This window comes from Glossina fuscipes, unplaced genomic scaffold, assembly GCF_014805625.2.
Source record: "Glossina fuscipes isolate IAEA_lab_2018 unplaced genomic scaffold, Yale_Gfus_2 27, whole genome shotgun sequence".
Classification (NCBI taxonomy): Eukaryota; Metazoa; Arthropoda; class Insecta; order Diptera; family Glossinidae; genus Glossina; species Glossina fuscipes.
This window is the reverse complement of record NW_023998422.1, coordinates 4346182-4367609: the sequence shown is the minus strand read 5'-3', so window position 1 is coordinate 4367609 and position 21428 is coordinate 4346182. Positions and strand designations below refer to the sequence as shown.

At 35.7% G+C, this 21428-nt stretch overlaps 3 protein-coding genes across 6 annotated transcripts; 1 reads left to right on the top strand and 2 right to left on the bottom strand.

The window, feature by feature from the left end:
- Window positions 1-894: 894 nt before the first annotated feature.
- Window positions 895-1753, bottom strand: LOC119635901 (40S ribosomal protein S15). The gene is made up of 3 exons (XM_038030931.1): window positions 1644-1753; window positions 1376-1464; window positions 895-1316 (listed from the first exon to the last, which is right to left on the bottom strand). Exons 1-3 carry the CDS (start codon window positions 1647-1649, stop codon window positions 968-970), a joined length of 444 nt encoding a protein of 147 aa, XP_037886859.1. The 5' UTR covers window positions 1650-1753; the 3' UTR covers window positions 895-967.
- A 152-nt stretch (window positions 1754-1905) lies between these two features.
- Window positions 1906-5518, top strand: LOC119635900 (putative sodium-coupled neutral amino acid transporter 10). Of its 2 annotated transcripts, none has more exons than XM_038030930.1 (7): window positions 1906-2032; window positions 2133-2309; window positions 2753-2870; window positions 2929-3334; window positions 3395-3543; window positions 3605-3741; window positions 3806-5518. In XM_038030930.1, the coding sequence occupies exons 2-7, from the start codon at window positions 2223-2225 to the stop codon at window positions 5405-5407; spliced, it is 2499 nt and encodes an 832-aa protein (XP_037886858.1). In that variant the 5' UTR covers window positions 1906-2032; window positions 2133-2222; the 3' UTR covers window positions 5408-5518. The 2 variants fall into 2 exon arrangements, with proteins under 2 accessions (XP_037886858.1, XP_037886857.1); XM_038030929.1 differs by having other exon boundaries at window positions 1906-2077.
- Window positions 5519-6026: 508 nt separating this feature from the next.
- On the bottom strand, window positions 6027-20980 carry LOC119635784 (glycogen debranching enzyme). 3 transcript variants are annotated; one of them, XR_005247102.1, is made up of 13 exons: window positions 17612-17813; window positions 12534-12705; window positions 12305-12476; window positions 11545-11893; window positions 10085-11488; window positions 9498-10024; window positions 9108-9436; window positions 8869-9046; window positions 7968-8809; window positions 7442-7913; window positions 6647-6782; window positions 6469-6582; window positions 6027-6350 (listed from the first exon to the last, which is right to left on the bottom strand). XR_005247102.1 is itself a non-coding variant. In XM_038030788.1 (12 exons), the coding sequence occupies exons 1-12, from the start codon at window positions 17648-17650 to the stop codon at window positions 6544-6546; spliced, it is 4659 nt and encodes a 1552-aa protein (XP_037886716.1). In that variant the 5' UTR covers window positions 17651-17813; the 3' UTR covers window positions 6434-6543. The 3 variants fall into 3 exon arrangements, 1 of the variants encoding a protein (XP_037886716.1); XR_005247103.1 differs by lacking the exon at window positions 17612-17813 and adding an exon at window positions 20928-20980 and having other exon boundaries at window positions 6029-6350; XM_038030788.1 differs by lacking the exon at window positions 6027-6350 and having other exon boundaries at window positions 6434-6582.
- Window positions 20981-21428: the final 448 nt, after the last annotated feature.

Genomic DNA, 21428 nt, shown 5'->3' with positions numbered 1-21428 from the left:
TGATTTTGTTTTTAAATATTTGTACAAACTCCACTACTCCATTCTTTTGGTACGCAATTTAAACGTTCTAATGGCAACTCGGCAAATGTGCTTAATTCCATAGTGTGAGGTGGCAAAGTAATCGGCTGAGCCTGCGGGATTAGTGTTACATCGCTATTGTAAAAGCTACGCTGCGAAAAGGTGGTGTTATTCAATGCGGAAGCGTTGTCGTCAAAATCTAATTTTGTGCTACAAAAAAATTCATCAGGGCTTGTCTCAAAAATATCACTTAATTGCAGAAAATTTTGATTATCGTTGATGTTGTTCACTTTTATTCTTGACTTGGCTCTCATTGCTGGTTGCAAACTATGCAATTATGTTCCATTAAGCCTTTTGAATAAATAATTCTGTCCTTGATTTGAGATAATTGCTACATTTCGTATCGTATACGATTCACAGAAATTGAGATGCGATTATATATGTCTATAACACATCCTAAAAGTATCTAAAATATTATATACCAAATATCTTATCAAATCGTGTCTCCTTTACAAGTTGATTGTGCAAAAAAATTCGTACCTCGTGATGTTCTACGTCTCTAGTAGTAGAATCAATTTCCGCTTTAAGACTATCGATATGCTGCAGCAGGGACTCATTCTGGCCTTTAATAAAAATTTTCTAAATAATGTTGTAGCTATTTCCACTAATTCTTTGCTAGTAAGCAATATTAAATAAAAATATAAATTTAAACTGCGGTTTAAACAAGAGAAAGGATTACCTTCTGCGGGATAGTTTAACTATGTAGTGTTTTGTTAGGCAACCTTTTAATTATTTTCTTTTCTAGATCCAAGTATATCCACTATTATTCACTTAGAAGAGCACTAATTTCCGTTCAAAAAATTTTTACACACGCACTTTCATTAATTTTAATTTTTATTCTTTCGAATCATCGCTCCCTAGCTATATCAATCAATATGTTTCTCTCCGTTTACTTCAATGGAATAAACCGAGAACTGTGAGTAGCTCCAATACCGGGTCTACCGTGTTTGACGGGCTTATATGTCAAAGAAAATTCACCTAGATAATGACCAATCATTTCTGGTTTGATTTCAACCTGACCGAAATCTTTGCCATTGTAAACACCAATTATAGAGCCAGTCATCTCCGGCACTATAATCATATTTCTTAAATGTGTTTTTACAATTTCGGGTTTCTCATTTGGTGGAGCTTCCTTTTTGGCTTTACGAAGTTTCTTTATTAACGCCATAGGTTTGCGTTTTAAGCCACGAGAGAAACGACGGCGGGCGCGGCTATGCATCAACTCAACTAATTGGTTACTGAAAACGAAGATTTTGTAAATTTTAAAGCAATTAGCTCACATATAATTACAACTTACTTGGGCATATCTAATAACTGATCCAAGTCAACACCACGGTAGGTGAACTTCTTGAAGGCGCGCTTCTTCTTAACAACTTCTTCGTTTTGCTAAACAAAAACAAAAGCATTTTTGAAGTTAATCAATTCGATAATTATTTAAAAGCAAACTTGCTAAATGATTCTATTAGCGATTGCAAAATCGTTCATATTTTCAGTTTCTATTATTATTTCTTGTAAAAGTTCCCAGATGTTCTCATAAAAAGTAGATCTTTGTGTAAGTCTTTTACCTCCATCTTTGTGCAGGAAATTTACGAAAAGGAAAGGAACACGCAGATATATTAAGTGTTACCATACGCCTTTTTAACAGTTGCCAATGTTTACGCTATGCAATAGTTGCCACCGACATCTCTGCATATATTAATATCGTAAAGGCCCACTACAGTTTCCTTTAACGCTCTTTTGCCGCTACTTCTAAACATCTGATGTGAGCGCAAGATCGTAAAGTTAAATATCATTTTTGTTTTCGCATTACATTGCATTGCTGACGTTCTTTATTATAAAAAGTTTACTGAAAATTCAAACCGCTTATTATATTAGTTGCTGCTTTAAACAAGCGTCGAGAGTGTTTTTTTTTAACAAATCAACTGCGAAAAATCTGTTAACTGCTAAAAAGACGGTAGTATGAAAATGTTCTTTCAATTTTCTAGATTATCGTCATAAAGTAGGTTGGAGCGAATAAACAATTTAATTCAATATTAAAAATTGTACATTCACAGATTTGTTATCAATTTATCCAATCGTCGACAGATGTTTTTGATTTTAAATTTAGAGCATTTACTGGATTTCACCATCTTGCAGTCTTCAAAATGTTGGGTGATACTGGCTGTGTAATGACCCTTGCAAACAGTATAATCGGTGTAGGCATTCTGGCGATGCCTTTTTGCTTTCAAAAAGTAAGTTTAGAGCCGGAAATAAATTACGTCTTAAATAATAAACATAACGCATGTTTCGAAATTCACTTATCAGACAAGGTCTGATATTTTGAAAGTAAAGGATAAAAGCAACCTTAATAAATGCCCATGAACAACATATGCTCGATCAAATATAATAATAATACCAATTAATTATTACGACCCACAAATTAACGCATTATTCGCAGAATTAACAATAAAACGGTTCAATATCTATGATTGGTCTCAAGACGAATATAATGTTCTTTCTTACTGTACTTTAAAACCCTTTACATGTATTGATAGTATCTCACAATCACCTCCATGATAATCTCGCTAAATTAACTTCGTGCTTTTGATATATATAAGAGAGAAAAATTTAAGAAAACAAAACTAATTTAATATTTTTAACAACATTTTTTAACGACTTTCGTTTCATTATGTAGTGCGGTATACTTTTGTCTATACTTTTGCTGATAATAAACAACTGGACTACACGAATTTGTTGCCATTACCTCATCAAATCTTCATTGTTGACTAGACGAAAAAGTTTTGAATTCTTAGGTAATCGTATTGTCAATTAAGCAAAAGTGTATGTTATACGTGATCCCTTCAATTTCAGGATTTCATGCTTTCGGCGCTTCGGGAAAATTGCTGGTAGAGTTATGCATCATTGGCTATTTGCTTGGCACTTGTATAACTTACTTTGTGGTAGTAGGCGATCTGGGTCCACAAATTTTAACCAAAATGTTTGCCTTAGAACAGGGACCGAGGCATTTACGTACTTGGTTAATGTGTGGCGTAACATTGTTCTGCATTTTACCATTAGCTATGCTGAAGAATGTCGACAGCTTGTCAACCGTATGTACCGCTTCAATTGGATTTTATGTTTGCTTAGTAGCGAAGATAATATTAGAATCAAAAAGTCACATTATGGCTTACGACTGGCCGAACAAAGTCGTTTATTGGCAACCAAAAGGTATACTGCAATGTTTACCAATATTTAGTATGGCATTATCGTGTCAAATGTAAGAACTTGTAACCATAAACAGAAGAAATTCAACTTATATATGTTATTTGGAAGGTAGGCAAATTTTTGAAGTTTTCACCAGCGTAAGTAATCAGAGTGTGGAAAAACTGAATGGCATCGTCCGGAATGCTGTCTCGATCTGCACCTTCGTTTACACGGCCGTAGGCTTTTTTGGTTATGTAGCGTTTTGCGATTACACATTTTCTGGTGAGCTGACTAATTTGAACTATTTCCGAAACTTGTTTCATAATAAAATCTTTCAACTCAGGTAACATTCTTGTAAACTTATCAGCATCTTTTGGCAGCGATGTTATTAAGATTGGTTTTGTGTTATCGGTTGCATTTAGCTTTCCGTTGGTTATATTTCCATGTCGTGCGAGCTTATATTCATTACTCTATCGTAAGGCAAGTTTATTACTTCATTAGAGGAATGACGATAATTTCAATTGAGAAAATTTTGACTTTTCAGGGCCAAACGGATGCTTCTGGTTACATACCAGAATGTCAGTTCAAAGCGATTACTGTATTTATAGTACTGTTTGCTTTGACAGTTGCATTGATGATACCTTCTGTCGAATTAATAATCGGTTTGGTTGGTTCTACAATAGGCGTGGCTATATGTATCATGTTTCCGGCAGCATGCTTTCGTACAATTGTTACCAAGCCCTCCAGCGAACGTAGCTTGGCTCAATTGATTATCATAAGTGGATTTTGTTTAATGATTTTAGGCACGTACGCAAATCTCAATGCTATAGACGAAAAAAGCTCAGGTGCTCATTTAAAAGAAGATGGTGTTTTACAATCCACAGACCTTCCAAAAGATTTAATGAAAAAAAATCTAATTAACATGGAGAGAATTATTGTAGCCAAACTAACCCAAGAAGAAGAGATTAAATCTAAGAAAAACAACAAACAAACGCTCGATGAAGATAACAAGGAAAGTAAACCGCCACCACCTCCCTTGCCGGTAGATGAAGTACATGGTAATGATGAACGGCAAGTTGCGAAAGAAGTCAAAGAAATCAAAGACCAGATAGACGCGAAATCGGAAGCCAATAACAAAGAAATTGATTCAAAAATTATAAAACTATTAGAAAAGCATAGCGATACGAGAGTTTCAGTCGAAGAGCAAAAACAACAATCGTCAAATTCATCTCAACTTGAACCCATTCAGCAAACAATTGATAGCGATGCTATCAAGAAAGAAGACGAGGCTGTTAAAGAAACTTCAAAATTAAATATAAACGCTGAAAATGAAGTGTTGAAAAAGACGCAAAAAGAATTGGAAAAAACCAAAAATCTGTTAGAGAAACGCGTCGAGGAATTAAAAGAAGAATTGGTCAAACAAAATCAAGAGACCCAAAATTTAGTGGTTGAAAAGCTAGGCGAAGTTGTAGAAAAATTTGAACAAATTGAACGTAAAGTAGTACAACAACAAGAAAAAGAAGAAAATCGCAAACTGTCTGCGGATCCAAAATCCGGAGAAAACAAGTTGTTATCTATTCTTGCGAACACTAACAACTCTTCCGTAAATCAACAAGCAATTGCTTCAAAAGTAAATGAAAACGTTACTAAGCCCTCGCTTTCTGTTAAAAATGATCTCGAGAGTACTAATGTTTCTATAAAATTAGAGCATCGTTTGGCGTTACCTTTGCCTTTATTAATCAATAATACGCAGATGAAACTAAATGAAACTTTGAAATCCGTCCCACTGAAGAATGTGATTATGAATATTTTTAATCAAACCCCCGAAGCAACGCCTTCATACAATAGCGAAGTAGATAAGTCAATAGATAAAGAAAATGTGGAGGCAATACGTCGTGATATCTTACAAGTGAAAGATGAGAAAACCGAAATGGAAGCAAACACTAGCATAGACAAGTACGATGAATCCATACACAGAGTGAAACGTTTTTCCATGCAATCACTTAGAACGGAAGATTGCTTAGGTGATCCCTTAGGTAAAATGGAATCAGTAGCTGGTCCGGATCTCAACTCTCTCGTAGATGTGAAATTTGGCCGAGATTTAAAGTCAATCCAAGACGAAGAAAATCATCGAATTCAAGAGTAGCACAATATGTTTGCGAAATTCACGTTAATTTTATAAACAGTACTTCTATGTACAAAAAGCATTTAAAAAAACCTTCGAAAATCTAAGAAAAACACGAGTCAAACAGTATATTTTTATAAAAGTATAAACTAAAAATTCAAAAAATACAAAAAAATGTTACGACTTAAAAAGTAGTCTAAACGATGTGTACCTTTCATAAAAAATGTACGTATTAGCCTTGGTTATCATTTCTTTATTATAGTATACTTATTTATATCTGAGTAAATTATAAAAATGTAAGATAAGTAAACTTTCATTAACATTAAAACGATAATTCCCACTGATATTGATATTTAACTCGATTATATTTTTCGTCTTCTTGGTAGCGGTTATCAATTATAATTAGTATTAAAACAAGATAGAAGGGTATGGTCGGGCAAGATCGATCATTACATGCCCGAATTATGCCATGTTCTTGTGATTCTACGCTGACTCCTTTCGACAGCGTTTGACCTTGGATTAGAATACGTCACTTTACCAAATTTCATCAAAATATCTTAAAAATTTCGATCTGCGGGTTGAACATAAGAATACGAGGACAGAATTCAGATGGATAGACAAGCTTAGATCGGTTCAGAATATGATCCGGAAGAAAAGAAGAAGATGGAAAGGTGCGTCTATCTTAAGTCGTTCTGCGTAATCCACCTGTCCGAGAATAGAGTCGACAGACAGGCATGGAAAATTGGCTCATTATCGTACGCTTATATACACTTTTCATCTACTCTAACCTTTTGCACTTCTTCTGAACAGTTTTAACATAGATTTCACCCTTTTAATATAGTCGTGCCCTTTTTTAACATAGTTATCAGCATCAATTGAATTCAAGATATGATCTCAAAGAAGATTTTTCTTCTTCAGGTGCGTGGACATGAAGTTATTATATTTTGCTTTTGGCAACGAAAAACTGGAATGATTGAAAAATTTGCTTGAAAAGCTTTTCATTTTATAAAAATTTATTAACTAAGAAAACTTTTTTAATAAGATAATTAGTTGTAAAATTTAAACAATTAACAAATGCATACAAACAGACATGATGACAAAAAATAAAACGCAACATCTCCAAATGTATGATCGACGAAGACAATTGATAGGTCCGTTTAGAAATCTCCTCCCAAGGAGTGTAAATCGTAAAGCACCTGAAACGAAGAAGAAAGAAAGGCATTCATGAGGAGTTCGAAAACATGCTTGGAAAAAGTCTACCTCCATTATACTTGCTATACTCCAGGCTTGTGTAGGGCATGAATCACGGCAAAAAGCACCATTTTCATTAGTTAGTTCAGGCAACCCCCGCCAGTGTGATGTTTGTAATTCTTTTAAGTGAAGCCTTAAAATTTTCCTGAAAATTCAAAACGATTTGATTTTATTAACACGATAGAACAGAAGAGGTTTTGTGAAGATAAGTAAAAACACTACAGAGGGCCACGGCCTCCCATCAAATACCATACGAGGTTATACGGGAAATGGTCGAGAAAGTTTTTCCCATACAAACCATTTTTAATTCAAGAAAACAAAACAGACAGATGGACAGATAGGCAGATAGACGGACAAGTTCAAATCGGCAATAAAAGGTGGACGGTTTATGTCAAGTCCTGCTGGCTATCGCATACATCCGCACAAGCTTAACATAGCCACGCGCCACAAGTGGTATAGGATGTAATGGGCCATCATATGCCTTGATATGGTTGACTGATTTTTGTCTTCAAAATATTTTGCCGTTGACTTTCTCTTTGACTGTATTGCGGGATACAGATTTTTCTTAAAATTCTGCACATATTTAATCATGTCATATGTCACATCGCAAGACCCAAAAAAAAAAAAAAACAAATTGAATTATATCGAAAATTCCGAAAAAATGACGTTAAACTCTTCAATAATTTGCGACTGTACACCAAGTATACATTTAGAACAGAAAACCTTTACAAAAAATGATCGATTCTACTAATGCTCTCAGAGATATAATCGGTATTCTGTCTAGTTGTTACGCTTTGCACTTACCATGTTTCAGCAATTGTTTCATTTAGATGTCCGCATTTCTTAGCGAAGATCAAACGTGCCCTCAAATAGTAGCCCATTGGCCAAATCCATTCAGGGCCTTGGTGGTAATTAGCTCCATGAGCCACACTGGCATCTGACGAATCGTTGGAATTGTCGTAGGTACCACGGTAATTCCAATCACCTGGATCCAAAGTTTTCATACCTAAGGGGCCCACTAAATGTTCACGAGCCTGTTCTAAGGCTGCCCAAGCGTGCTGAGGATTAAAAAGATCCTGAGCTATTACCATAGCGATGGGGAAATTGCAACGTAATTGATAATCAGTCCAGCTGTGAGAAGCACCATAACAGTCTTTGTAAATATTCTTTTTGTTAGCTAACGAAGCAGTGTCTTCATTGGAGACGAAAAAATAATTTTCGAAATTCTCTTTGATCCGATCAGCCCAATCTTTATAAGTCCAGGTAGACACTAATCCTGCATGAAAGAGAAATAATTATAATTTCTATACGATTTTATTAGGCCGCATACCTTCCGGGCTTTTACGGGTTACCTCCTTGTATTCAGAAAGCCCCTGTTCATTTATAGATTGCATGAAACGTAAGACTGCATATTGAAGGCCTACCAGCTCTACTGCGCTACCATCCCTCGGTGTATTTGGCCGCCCTCTATTGCCAGCTTTCTCTGACGAACCCATTTTATCCATCCATGTGCCACAGTTCCATTGATTTCCGCCATATACAAAACCCGTTTGCCGATTTACACCAATTTGATTATTAAAACCTCTGACAGTCATATGATCATCAATTTCGGGCCCCGCATTACGTTCTGTATACAGTAATCCTTGAAAATGAACTTGCACAGCCTCTTGCACAACATCTATTAGAATTTGATCAAATTTCCCAGGGCCATGAGCTTCTGAATCATCATAAGGAAATATACGCGAAACTTTATCTTTCAGTATCTTGGCACCTTGAGGAGCTTGCTCTACATATTGCTTAATGCTAAACAACCACCACCAAACGGCATCGCGGCAATTGAAGCGAGGTCTGACACCATTATCCAAGAGATTAGGTATTAATCCATGGCGCAAGCATTGCGCAAAGCCCAATATTATAAACCTTGCCTCTACGTATCGTCCCGTTAAAAACATAAGACCGCGTAAAGAGATAAAGGTGTCACGACCCCAGCAACGCATATAACCGGTAGAGAAATGGGGAAGGCCGGCTGCTAAGGTAACATTTTGTGAAAGAGGTTTTGGTGGTAAAAGTTCGGGGCTTAAAGTCGGTAAATTAGCCGAATTGCAAACGCTTAAAAATTCAAGCGTAGCCGAAGCCAATAACTGCGGGAAATTATGGCCGTCACGTATAAAGCTGGATATATAAATGGTGGATTTAATAAACTTTAAATTCAAAACTTTCCATTCACTTACTCAGGCATCAGTTGATAGACACGGTCGATCAATATCTCGTATACCCCGCTTAGAATAAAGTCGAAATAACAGGGTATCAAATAGCGTGGTATGTGTTTTAAATAATTGAAGGCCGCTTTCAACTTAAATGATAAAGCTTTGGTATCGTCGAAATGAGACAAACGATCGACTATGTAATCTGAAAAAAGTAAATCTCAATCTCAAGCTTGCAAGGTTCTGTCGACGGCAGGCAAATTTACCCATCATCCAATTGCCATTTCGCAAATTGTCACAAAATGGATGGCCCAAGTCATTGTGCGGTGATATCTCAGTTAGGAGAGAAATGAAGCCTTGCAAACCACAATAAACTAAGGGACCGAATCCAGGTACGTTGTAGACGCCCCCGCCAAAGCCTAAATCACGCTCTTCCTGATCACATGTGAACAAGGCGCGATTCAAGTCAACAAAATCTAATGTCTTAGCCACCTTTTGAAGCTCCTGAAAAGCTCCTCCGTCACGAAACTGCATGGAGTGGATCCATTGATGTAAACGTAAAATATTTTCGCGGGATGGTGAATTCAAGGACACTCTGACAACAAAAAATATTGTAATTAATTTTTAAAACTAAAAACAATGCTCAAAATTTTTACTTGATGACCACTACACAGCCAGGTTTAAAATTTTCGAAATCCAACTTTGTTAAATGTTCCTCTGCATTGGATTTATGGCGAAAGATTTTCGACTTATTTAAGGGAATATGTTCACTTAGAATTAACTGAAACTGTTGATAACCATTAATCACATCAGGATGCCTTTTGAAGGGTTGAGGGCGCCCAAAAGGTTTCTCACTTTTCATATAAAACTGGGCTTCCAATACAATCTCATCAAGTTTACCTTCAAAGCATAAAGGTCGAACATATGTGGGACCAGCACTTGCATGAGGATAACTGAAGGCTGTATGAGCCACAAGAATGACGCTTTCATGAGTTTGGGGTGAATGTCGAGTGACCGCTACAATATTCGGGTCCATTTGGTCTACAAAAACTTGAGTAAAACCCTTTTCAGCTAAGTGATGGTGCAGGTTGTTTAATGCCCGTTTAGCTGCTATAATCCCTGTACTCAAATCTACTTCTTTATCCCACGATTGGTAAGTGCGTTTCTCGTCTACGATGTGAATCTAAAAAAGTAATAGGAAGTAAGTATGTTAAACACAAAACTATCGCCCAACAGTGTTTACATGATGAGGAACCAATTCGTCATAACCGCGACTACTGCCAATCGCACAACAAGCCATAGCAACCAAAGCCGATGATGGCAAAAGATCATATGCTGATCTTTTTTCGATAGGTGAGGGGTTATCATGTGTCATATCCATGAACATAGCATGGGCTACACTTGGGGCCAAATCACGTTTGGGATTTACCATAAACGCCCCTACAGGCAGACCTCCAAAACGATATACCAAACGTCCTTGTTCATGTGCGTCCCAGGCCGCTAAAGCTTCTCTTATTAACGAAGTGATACCCAAACGATTAACAAACACATTGTCAGTAGCATCAGAGTTAGTAAATAGTTCGGCGACCACATAGAGATTCGGCTTAGTTTCTCTAGCAATATCTAAGAGATGCTCTGCTACATGTATAGGAGTTGAGTGGCAGTTGTCTAAGCGCACACCATCGAAAATGCGAGCCATTGTTGCTACATAAACTGCCATATGCTGCCAGAGGAAAGGGCTGTCTTCAGGCGATTTACCATAACGCAACTTCACGCTATCACTCCAGGCTATAAGCTCTCGTTTTAAGTACACATTAGCATAACCTGGTTGTTCTTCGGCAAAGTCTTTCAGGGGATTTGTTGAACCCATTACCCAGCCGTTATGAGCCATAAACATTTCCCCTACCTTATCATACATGTCTGCTTCAATATTTTTAAGAGTTTTACCAAAAGCTTTCGTTTGTGTAAAGTACTGAACAAATACTGGGTATTTTTCAGATATTTCCTTAATTTGAGGACCATCGTTTCGAACGCGTTCGTAACGCACACCGTTCAAACAATTATCGACAGCTTCGTTTAAATAACCTTGAATCTTATTGCGCACCTCTTCGTTAAGCGATTCTAGGTGCATGCGTAGGGCATCCGCACATTTGCGTGCGCGCGAATCCTCATCAAAACAGTCGGCATAGAAACTGTTGAACACATCTAAAGCTACGTTCATATTGATAGCAGCTCCTAAGCGTTTATATTCCTTATCTGGTAGCAATTTCACTTCTTTAAAACGCTGCTCTTTAACCACGTTCATAGGTGGCTGGAGTGTACCTATATGATCCATAAAATCACTAACATATTTCGTGGCATTACATTGATAGAACTCGTGAATGTTCACTTTTGGAAGATAGACATAAAGCAACTGATATTTTAAAGCTTCTAAGTGCTCTTCGCGATCAATAATTGAAGGAATTCCTTTATCTTCCAGTAAACCATTTGCTATGTCTTCACCGCATTTGGTTAGCAAAGCGTCCAAGAGAAAAGCAGGTCGTAGATAAGGACATGTGGCACAGGAATATGTGGCCTCTGGATGTTCAAGTAACCATTCAGATTCATTGGCAGTATGATTTAAAACAATATCACAAATCGAGGCTATCTATAATTAGTTATCGTTTCATCAATCTTATTCACTTAGCATATATTGCAACTCACTTCCCACTCCTCGCGTAATTGCCTCACCACCTTCTCTATATCTTCAAAATTTACTTTTTCACCTTTTGATTTCGCGAAATCGGAATTTATTCGCAATTGATCACGTAAACAATAAGCGGAACGTGAAGCGCCCAATTCTTGTATGGGAGTAAAATGTATAACGTTATAACCCGACTCCTTAGTCACTCGCAGTTTTGATTCCCATGTTGTTATGGGTCCTAACAGCTTCGACAAAACCGTTTGACAACGCACCGAATCTAAGGGTATCACTCTTTCAACTCCTGGTCGACCAACTTGTAAAGTTGGCTCTACTTGAACATAGAGCGATCCAGCTGGTTCTTTCTTTGGGCTAAAAATCAAGCAAAAATTTGATTAAAGAATTATTGGATAAAGAACTTATGACTTATCGTCTCGTTGTAGCCTACACCACCAGTTGTATAAGGTTATATTAAGTTTTGGCGGACGTATGCAAGACCCAGAATGACTTGGCATAGACCCACAAATTTAGAATGAGCTTCCAAATCAATTTAAATTTGTCGGTCGGTTCGTCTTCTTTTCTTGCGTTCAAGCTAGAGACCGCAATCTTTGAAATTTGGTACAATGATATACTTTGTCCAAAGGGCAAATGCTATTGAAAATGGTTCAAATCGAAACATCTTTTCGACCATTTTAAAAAACCGTTACATGAATACCTGTAGGAAGGTGTAGGATATTTAATGGCGGGCCATTGCCCACCGTGGTTTCTTTTGTTTGTTTTTACCTCTCCTTATAATGAAACCAGAAACGAAATGTTCCCGACATATTCATCTTAACTTCTGCATATATGTCCGTATCCACGATATGGGCTGATTGATATTTATTAGTGGTGATTTGTCTGCCATTTTTACGAAACCAATCTAGAGTTCTAAATTCCGTACGTTTAAATTGATCATCTATAATTATTAAAACAGATAAGTACTGCACTTCTATTATTTATATTCGTTGACAACCTGTTGCAGGGTAATTTGTATAAAGTACGATTTCACGTCCCAAAATTGCTGCCTCCGGATGAACATGTAGTACCGAACCCCTTTTGATACGATATAAGAAATTTTCGGCATTCGTACCCTCTGTTATCGATATGCTAAGTGCATTCGAAATTCTACTCATATTAGAGGATTTCTGAAAAATCGAAAACAAAAAAAAGGCGAGAGAAAATCAGAAAATTAATTTCTATTCCGTAAATAAATGAACATTTCGGACGAAACAGGAATTAGTAAACGATATAAAATCTTACTATTTATCTGTTTACTTAGATATAGAGGCGAGTATCAAGCGTATTCTGGCGTCATTGTCAGTCACTAGTCACAGTAGAAAGCAGTGGGCTTTCTTGTCATAACTGTTATGAGTTTTTATCAAATTTGATATTTCGAAACAAGGGATGCAAAGAAAAACTCCTCAATTTTATTGTAAACGAAAGCTTTCAAGTAGCGAAGACCACCAAAAAAAAAACAAAAATCCGTTACGAATTCGGCTGCAGAGCTTTAAGTATTTGAAATTTAAACAAACAAAGTGGAAGCAGGCGTGAGCTTCAAACTTGAACTCGTACCTACATATATTTGGTGTTTGCAGAAATTTTGATCAGTGACTTCTACAGTTAGAAATGATAAAGAATTGGGAAATACCAATGTACATAAAGGTTGAATGGTCGATGAGTTTGACCTTCCTACGCATAAAAAAACCCTTGTCCATTTAGAAATATTGATTTATTCAGCGGACACCGACGCTAATCACGGAGCGCTGAAAATTTTTTTCTTTTGTTCATTCAGAGGCTTATGGTGACGCTACCTCATCATATCCCAATTGTTGGTTTTGGGTTCAACGGTTCAAAAGTGGCGACACGAATTAATTGAAAATGCCACTGGATTAATGTTGCAAGAGTTGGCCGGAATGCACTGTTGCACTGTTGCAGCTCGAATGGGAAATTCTGCCACAGCCAACATACTCACCAGACATGGCGGTTCCTGATTATCGCTTGTGCACCAGGGTTAAGCATGGTTTGGATGGAACGCGGGTCGGCAAAGTTGAAGGAGTGCGGAAATGGATCGACGGGTGGATCGCCGCCATAAGTTCTTTCGAAATGATGTCGCCATAAACATTGTAAAATGTTGTAGAAAATGAGAGAAATATTTTGATTAATACACTTTGTACCAATTGACCGCAATAAAGGCTTTTTTTAAAAATGAAAAAGTTATCACAATTTCTGCAAACACCGAATATTTCAAACTTTTTTGAAAAAATTTGATTTCATTATGTGTGCAAATGAATTGCTTCCGTTTCATAAAACATCCATGGCTGGTACAATTTTCCCGAAATGGAAGGTAAAGACAAATTGGATATTAAGTTTTGAAAGGTATAAGTTTCAGTTGTTTACAAGTTATCGTCTAAGGTGAAGAGGTGGATGCCATTTATCGAATTGTATTTTTCTGTGTTTTTACCTCGATTAGCCTGGAAAAAAATGCGGCTAAAACTACGATAAAGTTTGCTCGGGGTAAAAACACCGTAAGTTAAGAAAACCTTAGGGATCGGTTTGCAAAACTGTTGTCTTGAAACGATAAAACGTGCATAGGTCCATACATCTCTAGTAAAAGCAACCCAGTTTTACTTAGGCTTGCAAGTTTTATCGCATTCCGTGGTATTTACCACACTTGACCCATTCGATTATCACTTATTCAGTCGTGTTTAGCAGGTCAACAGTTCGGAGAAGTTTAAGAGGTGCGAAAATGGGTCCATGGCTATTTCGGCTACAAGCTCTGACAAAAAAACAAATTTTGAAAATTGGACGATATTCGGCGAACGACACTTTATAACTACAATAATTGGAAATGTGACATGTGAATAAGTCACTCAACCGAGCGTCCCGAGAAATCACGCTATTGGATTAGACAAGATGGTCCGAAAATGTCCGCGAAATACTTAAAAAGTAATAAGTCAGTTTACTTTAGTAAAGGTAGAATTAAAACCAAGTCTTATCATATATATAAAGATTTACAGCAACTCCGTAAGCAAAACACTCAATACATAAATACTTAAGCAAAAGACAAATTGTATACTTCATCCCTGTACGACACTTTACATATGTAGAGTAAGACATAAAACCAAAATGTTGTGTTAGTTGTTAAATATAAATTGACATGTCACATCGACTATCTATAAAAGGCGCCGATTGTGATAACTAAAATTTTATTCTTGTAAATAAGAGTTGAGATCATAACTGTGATATTGACCCATGAGCTATATAGATGGACGTGGTTATAAATATTCTGTTATTTGCCATAAAAGATCTGATCCCATCTCTGATGGGTATTACTACATATTAAATATTTGTTTCTTGTTGGTGAAACATCCATGTGAAGCTAGCCTCTCATCCTTTGTACAAGATAATACATAGGCTCGGAGGTATAAGGGTAGGAAACGTCTATGATATGAGAAAGAAAGAAAATTTATCGATACTTTCTTTTTTAGTGGAAGATCAATAGAACTAAACTAAGACAAGTCTTTCGTCATATGTAAACGTCAGAATATTTTCACGAGATCAAATTATCCCTGGTGGCCCGGTTTGAGGAAACTGAAATAACAGCTCATTGCAGTTGCAGAAATTACGCGTTGAATATTTTTGACGATTCCTTCTATAAAGTATATCCTTTATTGCGTGTAGCCCGAACGGACCCTTAAAAGATACCGAAACAATGTTTCGAATTGGTTCGAATAGGTTGAAGGACGATTTATATTCAGTCATTCAGTTTTTCGAGATATATATATATATATATCTATATGTACGACTTTCACCCACCATTATAAGTAAAAAGACTAAAATGGGCCACTACGAGGTATTCCTACATCACCCTGTAGTTATTCATACAACGACTTCTCAAGATAAGACGTTATATGGGCAGTAGTCCCAAACCATTTTCAATAGCGTTCGTCCCTGGGCAAAAACACATCGTTATACCGCATGTCATCAATATATGTTGAGAACTATGGCCAATATGTCGAACATAGCAAAGCATGAAGGACAGAGGGACAGACAAGCACAGACCGTTTCAGCAAATGGTTCTGCGAAATAAAGCGTTGATAAAAGATGAGTACATCTTAAGTCCTGCTGAGAGTGGGATACATCCGCTCAAACAGAACATATCACAAGTCGTGTAAAGTGCAACAAGAACAAAGAAATGCACCGAATTGATGCTTTCCAACCTTGGAGCTTTAAATAACTTAGTTACATAGAGAAACTTTTAAAAACCCAATTTAATCTATCTGTCCTGCGAGCAGACGGATGACATGAATGTGAAAGAAGTCTAGCGCAGGGAGTCATCTTAACCTACTATTTTTTCTTAAGATCGAAAGTTGATATAAAAAATTACGAAAATTCCTAAAAATTTTGTAGTATTCTCGTCGGTAACTTACGATCTCTTAAGGTATTTTTAGGGACTTTCATGGGATCATTTGCGATATTAAACATGAAGCCTTAAAAAAGATCCTCTTCGGCTTACCAACAGAACCAAACCACGAAGACTTTTCAAATAAATACAGCAAGCACCTAGCTTCTAAACGGCCCACTTAGACTTTCTTACCTGGACGGAAAAAGTTTTCTAACAGAAACATTTCCCGAAAAACACTTTAGATTACATTTTTTTTTAGGAAAATTTGAGGACCAAAATCGAGATTACATGTGAAGCGTGGGTAGTTCTAGTGTTAAGCTAAAACATTTTACCAAAACTGACTAAACTAAAGGTTCAAAATGAACTTTGATAGAAAGGAAGAAAGAAAACAGAAGCACGTTAGTCCTGCTTCATTACGATGCGATGGTTGGTTTTCCTCAAAAACTCGTTGCAATTTAATATGATTTATAATTATAATGTTTAATTATAATTATTTTCAGAAAATTTACGTTACAGAATGATTTTCATCCAGTGGAATATACCCTTAATTAACTTTATTCTTAATAATAAGAAAAGCAACTAAGAAATTTGTATTTAACTGTTGCTGAACCTTTTATACCTTTCACCTTTACATTCAAATAGAATAGGTACACATATATTGTTACAGTTTATGGATGATGAACAAAATATCTCTGTCTTCGCTTTTAAAAATACCGGGAAGTTTTACTATGGAGCGATTTAACCCCTTTTCAAATTCAGCCTATGAGCAAGAATTGAAACTAACTTTTGAAGCCAATGGTTTTTTTTTTGCGACCAGGGGGATATTTCCCATAAACAAATAAATAGACGGATAGACGGACAGGCTTAAGGAGTTTCTGAATTTGACACTTATCTTATATAGGTATAGTTTACGAGCTCGTGAAACTTCCATCTGGGAAACCGAAACTATTCCATGTTGTGTATGAAAAGCATAGATACTTATTGGTTAGATCGGACGTTTAGATATGAATGTAAGAATATTTTTAAATAATCGATAGATGGCAGCAGAACAAATAAGCCAACGAACAGATGGACAGACGGACAGACTTAACTTTTTTCTGAATTTGACACCGTTGAAGAGCATATGCACTTTAAGGCGTCTTGAAATTTCCACCTGGGTGTTGCAAATGGTTTGACGAAATCCTTCGGTGCTGGAAATAAAAAGCATAAAAACCTATCGGTCGGACGTTTCACTCTGTCTTAAATATGAGAGAGCAACAAGTTTAAAGAAATTTGAGAAACTTTAACTTTGGACATGAATTTGGGCACATTTTCCAAGAGATGTTACCCTAATAAATGACATGGACGAAACGATTTACAGGATATTTATGCTACATTTGTTACATATGAACACTTTGGTAACTCTGCCCGCTCCCAGGATTTATTGTCCCAATTTTTTTTCGGTTTTACTTAAACATTATATATATACATGCACTAATAGGAATTATTTGACGGAAATATACACTATAACTACGCACAATTTTGATCGACTCTACACAATGATCTACAAACGATCACAATCGATAGCAATAAAATCGAGCAAATAGTAGAAGTTTTGTTTCCCGATATTATTTATTGAAGCTGGATGTATAGATATGATGACATACCTCCTGATAATTTCTTCTTTTAGATGATTTACTACCCATCGTCGTACTTCTGCTATACGTACGATTTAATGCTTTCCACTGCTCACGAGTAACTGTTTCATATTCGCTTTCATTTTTATCCTTACAATCATTATTCTTGTTCACACTGCCAGACTTATTCTTATTGTACTCGTTATCATCATCGTTTTGGTCGACGATGACATTTGCTAGCGTCAAGTGCAGATAACGATCGTAAAGCCAACTCCATATGATAAATATAATAATACAACAATAATGGAAATTATGCCAAATATATGTAAACAGGCAAATTAATGCGTTCAGCCACCAATACATATCTTATAACTTTTCAAGAATTTATTTTTTTTATTATTATAAGAACCAGGATTTAGTTGTATTTGCTGAAGATGATAACAATACGATGATCGATTATCTTTAAAACGAATTGAAAAGAAATCAATTATATGTAAATAAACTGTGATTAAATGATAAAATGCACTATACGATCATTGAATCTTTGATACAAAGTCCTATTATCGATCGGCTACCATGCGTTATATCTTTAGTGCAAGTCAAGTGCGTGACTAACGATATAACACTAATAATATGCAATTTGTAGAGAATGTGCGCGAGAACAAGTCTATTATTTACATATTTTGAAGTTCACTTAAATAAAATGCTTCTCGAGCATAAATGATTTTCTTTTCTCTTTTGCTCTAATCAGTTCGCTAAAGTTCAATTGTCATTGAACTCCGTTCGCTTCGATCATAACATGAAATTACTTTCGATTTTTTTCTATTTTCGTTTTACTTTCAAATTTTTTGAAAAATTCACTGCAAGTATGTGCTCCTACCTATAAAGCAATGCTTATTGCAGCTCATGAAATCATGAGATCAGTTTTGTAAGGTTGAGTGAAGATTTAAATTTAAAATATCTGTGAGTAAGTGTCAGAAAATATGTGAATCCGTTAAAACTCATTTCTACTCTTGACTTGCTTACTTAAGTTTTAATATTTAAGAGTTTCTACCGACAAAGTCAAAGATCATTTCATCAAGCATCCATTTCAAAATAATTACTCATAAGTAAGATTGCTTTGAGCTTTAAACAAAAAACTCACTTCAATTACTTAAGGAACCTTAATTTTTTCGCTTTCACTGCTATGAAGTACACGTGGAGTTACGCAACAGCTAAACCTATATGATTCCAAAAAAATCGGCTGTCATAGTAATACCTTAAGTGGTTAGGTTTTCTGTTTTGTAACCGTATTTAATAAATCCAGATACAACACAAGTTGTAGGGGTCCACTTCTCTCTCCGAGCATTCCTAACCCGATTTTTAGGAAAAAAATTAATGCTGTGATCAAAAAGTAAGACCAGCATTCAAGTAATGTTCAAAGTTAAACAGTGATATTCCCTTTTCTAACTGTCTAATACGTACAATTTCCCATCATAAACGTCATTAGTACGACAAAAAAAAGTTTTTTTTGTTGTTGTTGAGGCAAAAAGTTGCTGAAGATGAGAATTGGATCTAAGCATACGACCCGCAAATAACCGTCCAATCGAGCGGATATCATCGGCCAAAAAAATCTCGCCAACGTCGCTCAAAAATGAAGGCGATATATTGACAGTTTCCTTCAATTGTTGTGGTGTTGTGCACTACCTTCCAACCTGTTAACAACGAGCACTATTTGAATTTGGGGATTCGTTTGAAAAAAGAAAAAAATAAATTGGTCATACATAGTAATATATGCATTTCGGAACAAGTTGTGAATATTCTCTTCTTCCCTTAAACTTTCTTGCTTTTAATGACGCTCCTGTCAATAGGATAATTAAAACTATAATAAGCAGCAAATATCACGATCGGTAATAGCAAATAACATATCTAAGTTTATAAGCTGCCGTATACCACGCTTTAACAATAGTACCTATACATCTCTGTTTGCAAACTTTTGAATTCTTATAAGAAATTGTTTGGGCAGTTTGTACCTATTTTCAACTTTGATCAGTTATATATAAGTTTTGATTTTCAAAGTCTTCTCGTAACTTCCATAATAGAATCAGTCTAGGAATCTTAAGCTAATCAATATCAATAATATGCTGTAGGCACTTTACGATGGCTATCTCCAAGTTTTTTTTTTGTTTCAAGTAGTGTATAAAAATTCTTACATATAACTAAGATATTCATCTTAATTAACCTAGAATGCTTATTATCCATTTGGATAATAGAGGAGGGTGAACTACCTTTTTAGTGTTAGCTTTTTGTTGTCAAAGGCAAACAAAGTGAAGCTCTTCTTTAATTTTTAGGTTTTTTGTTTCTCACAGTTTTCAGATTCGACTATTGACCACGCCTGCTTTCTTTCTGTGTCAATTTTACTCCTTAACAGTAAAACAGAAATTTTTTTTTTTTACATTTGGTTTTGAACTAATTACGATCTTTAGATGCAATTAGGTGGTGACCACACCTGTTTCCAAACGCGATCTTTGGATGCGAATCAATATGAACACCCTTTAAATATTGTGTGGTATTGAGAACGAAGAGATCGAACGATTGAGGAAACGAATGATAAAGAAAAAGAGAGTACAATGGGGACGCAGCAACATTTCTTCCATTTTAAGCATTAAACGTCTCATTCTTTAGTAAACCTCTTGCTATTAAGAAAAGGGTGACAAAATAAATCAGTTTTAAAAAGAGAAAAGGGTTTGAAAGGATCTCAATGGTACAAAAGTCCGATTAAATATATATAGCAGATTCAAATTCAAATTCGCCCATCCTCGCGTACAACCCAAAATAGTTTTCCAATAATTGAGTTCACTAAGCAAAAAAAAAAAGGAAAGTGTTGTTAAATCATTGCAGTAAATCATTCTTAATTTTTAAGTGAGAAACTACTTCACCTGAATTCTAATATTTTCACTCATATGCAAAAGATTATCAAGTGCACTTAATAATGCACTAAAACTAAAAAGTAAGGTTATACTCGCTCACTTGCTCATTTTAATGCAAATGTTTCTCTTGTGTTTTGTTTTGATCATTTTCATATGTTTGCCCATAAATGATTTAACAATTATTTGCTTATTAGTTACACTTTTTACTGAATTTCTCAACTATTCGCCAAAACCAAATTCATTTACTTATTAAAAAATTACACGGCTTCCCTCTCCCCAATCTGAAGAATTTTTTATAACAAAAAGCTCAGCTGTCTGTAAAATTCATAATTTTTTTGCACGCATTTTCCATTAACCTTTGAACTCATTTCGTTATTATCATTTTATTACAATATTTTTTTTTTTGATATTTTCTTATTTATTAATAAATTTCTTACATTTTACGTTCAATGCAGAATTTAATTTTACACAGAAACGGCCGCGATGTGCACGACACGAAAACAAGTAACGGTATAAAACAAAAATTCTATTGTGCAAATAAAATTCAAGGTGACCTTTAGAGTTTTCTAAACATTTGCTTAGTTCGTGCGTGTGTGTGTGTGTGTGTGTGTGTGTGCACGCATAAAATTCACATCATCAACATTTAGAGAGCAAGGCGAACTATAAATGAAACATCAATCATTTGTTCTTTTAAAGGCCAACGACCACAACTTCTATCTATCTATCATCTGTGTATATTTAGTTGCACTTTCTGTTTTTATTCTACGTTCATACTATGACGACAACATTGCTTGATAAACATTTTGAAATGGATGAACGAATGACGTTTATTTTTATAGTTGTAAACAAGTACGTACCTCCAGAGAGATACACAGAGAGAGGACAGAAATTATGTGAGAGAGATGCCGGTCGCTCGTCGTGCTGTGTTAGTAAACACA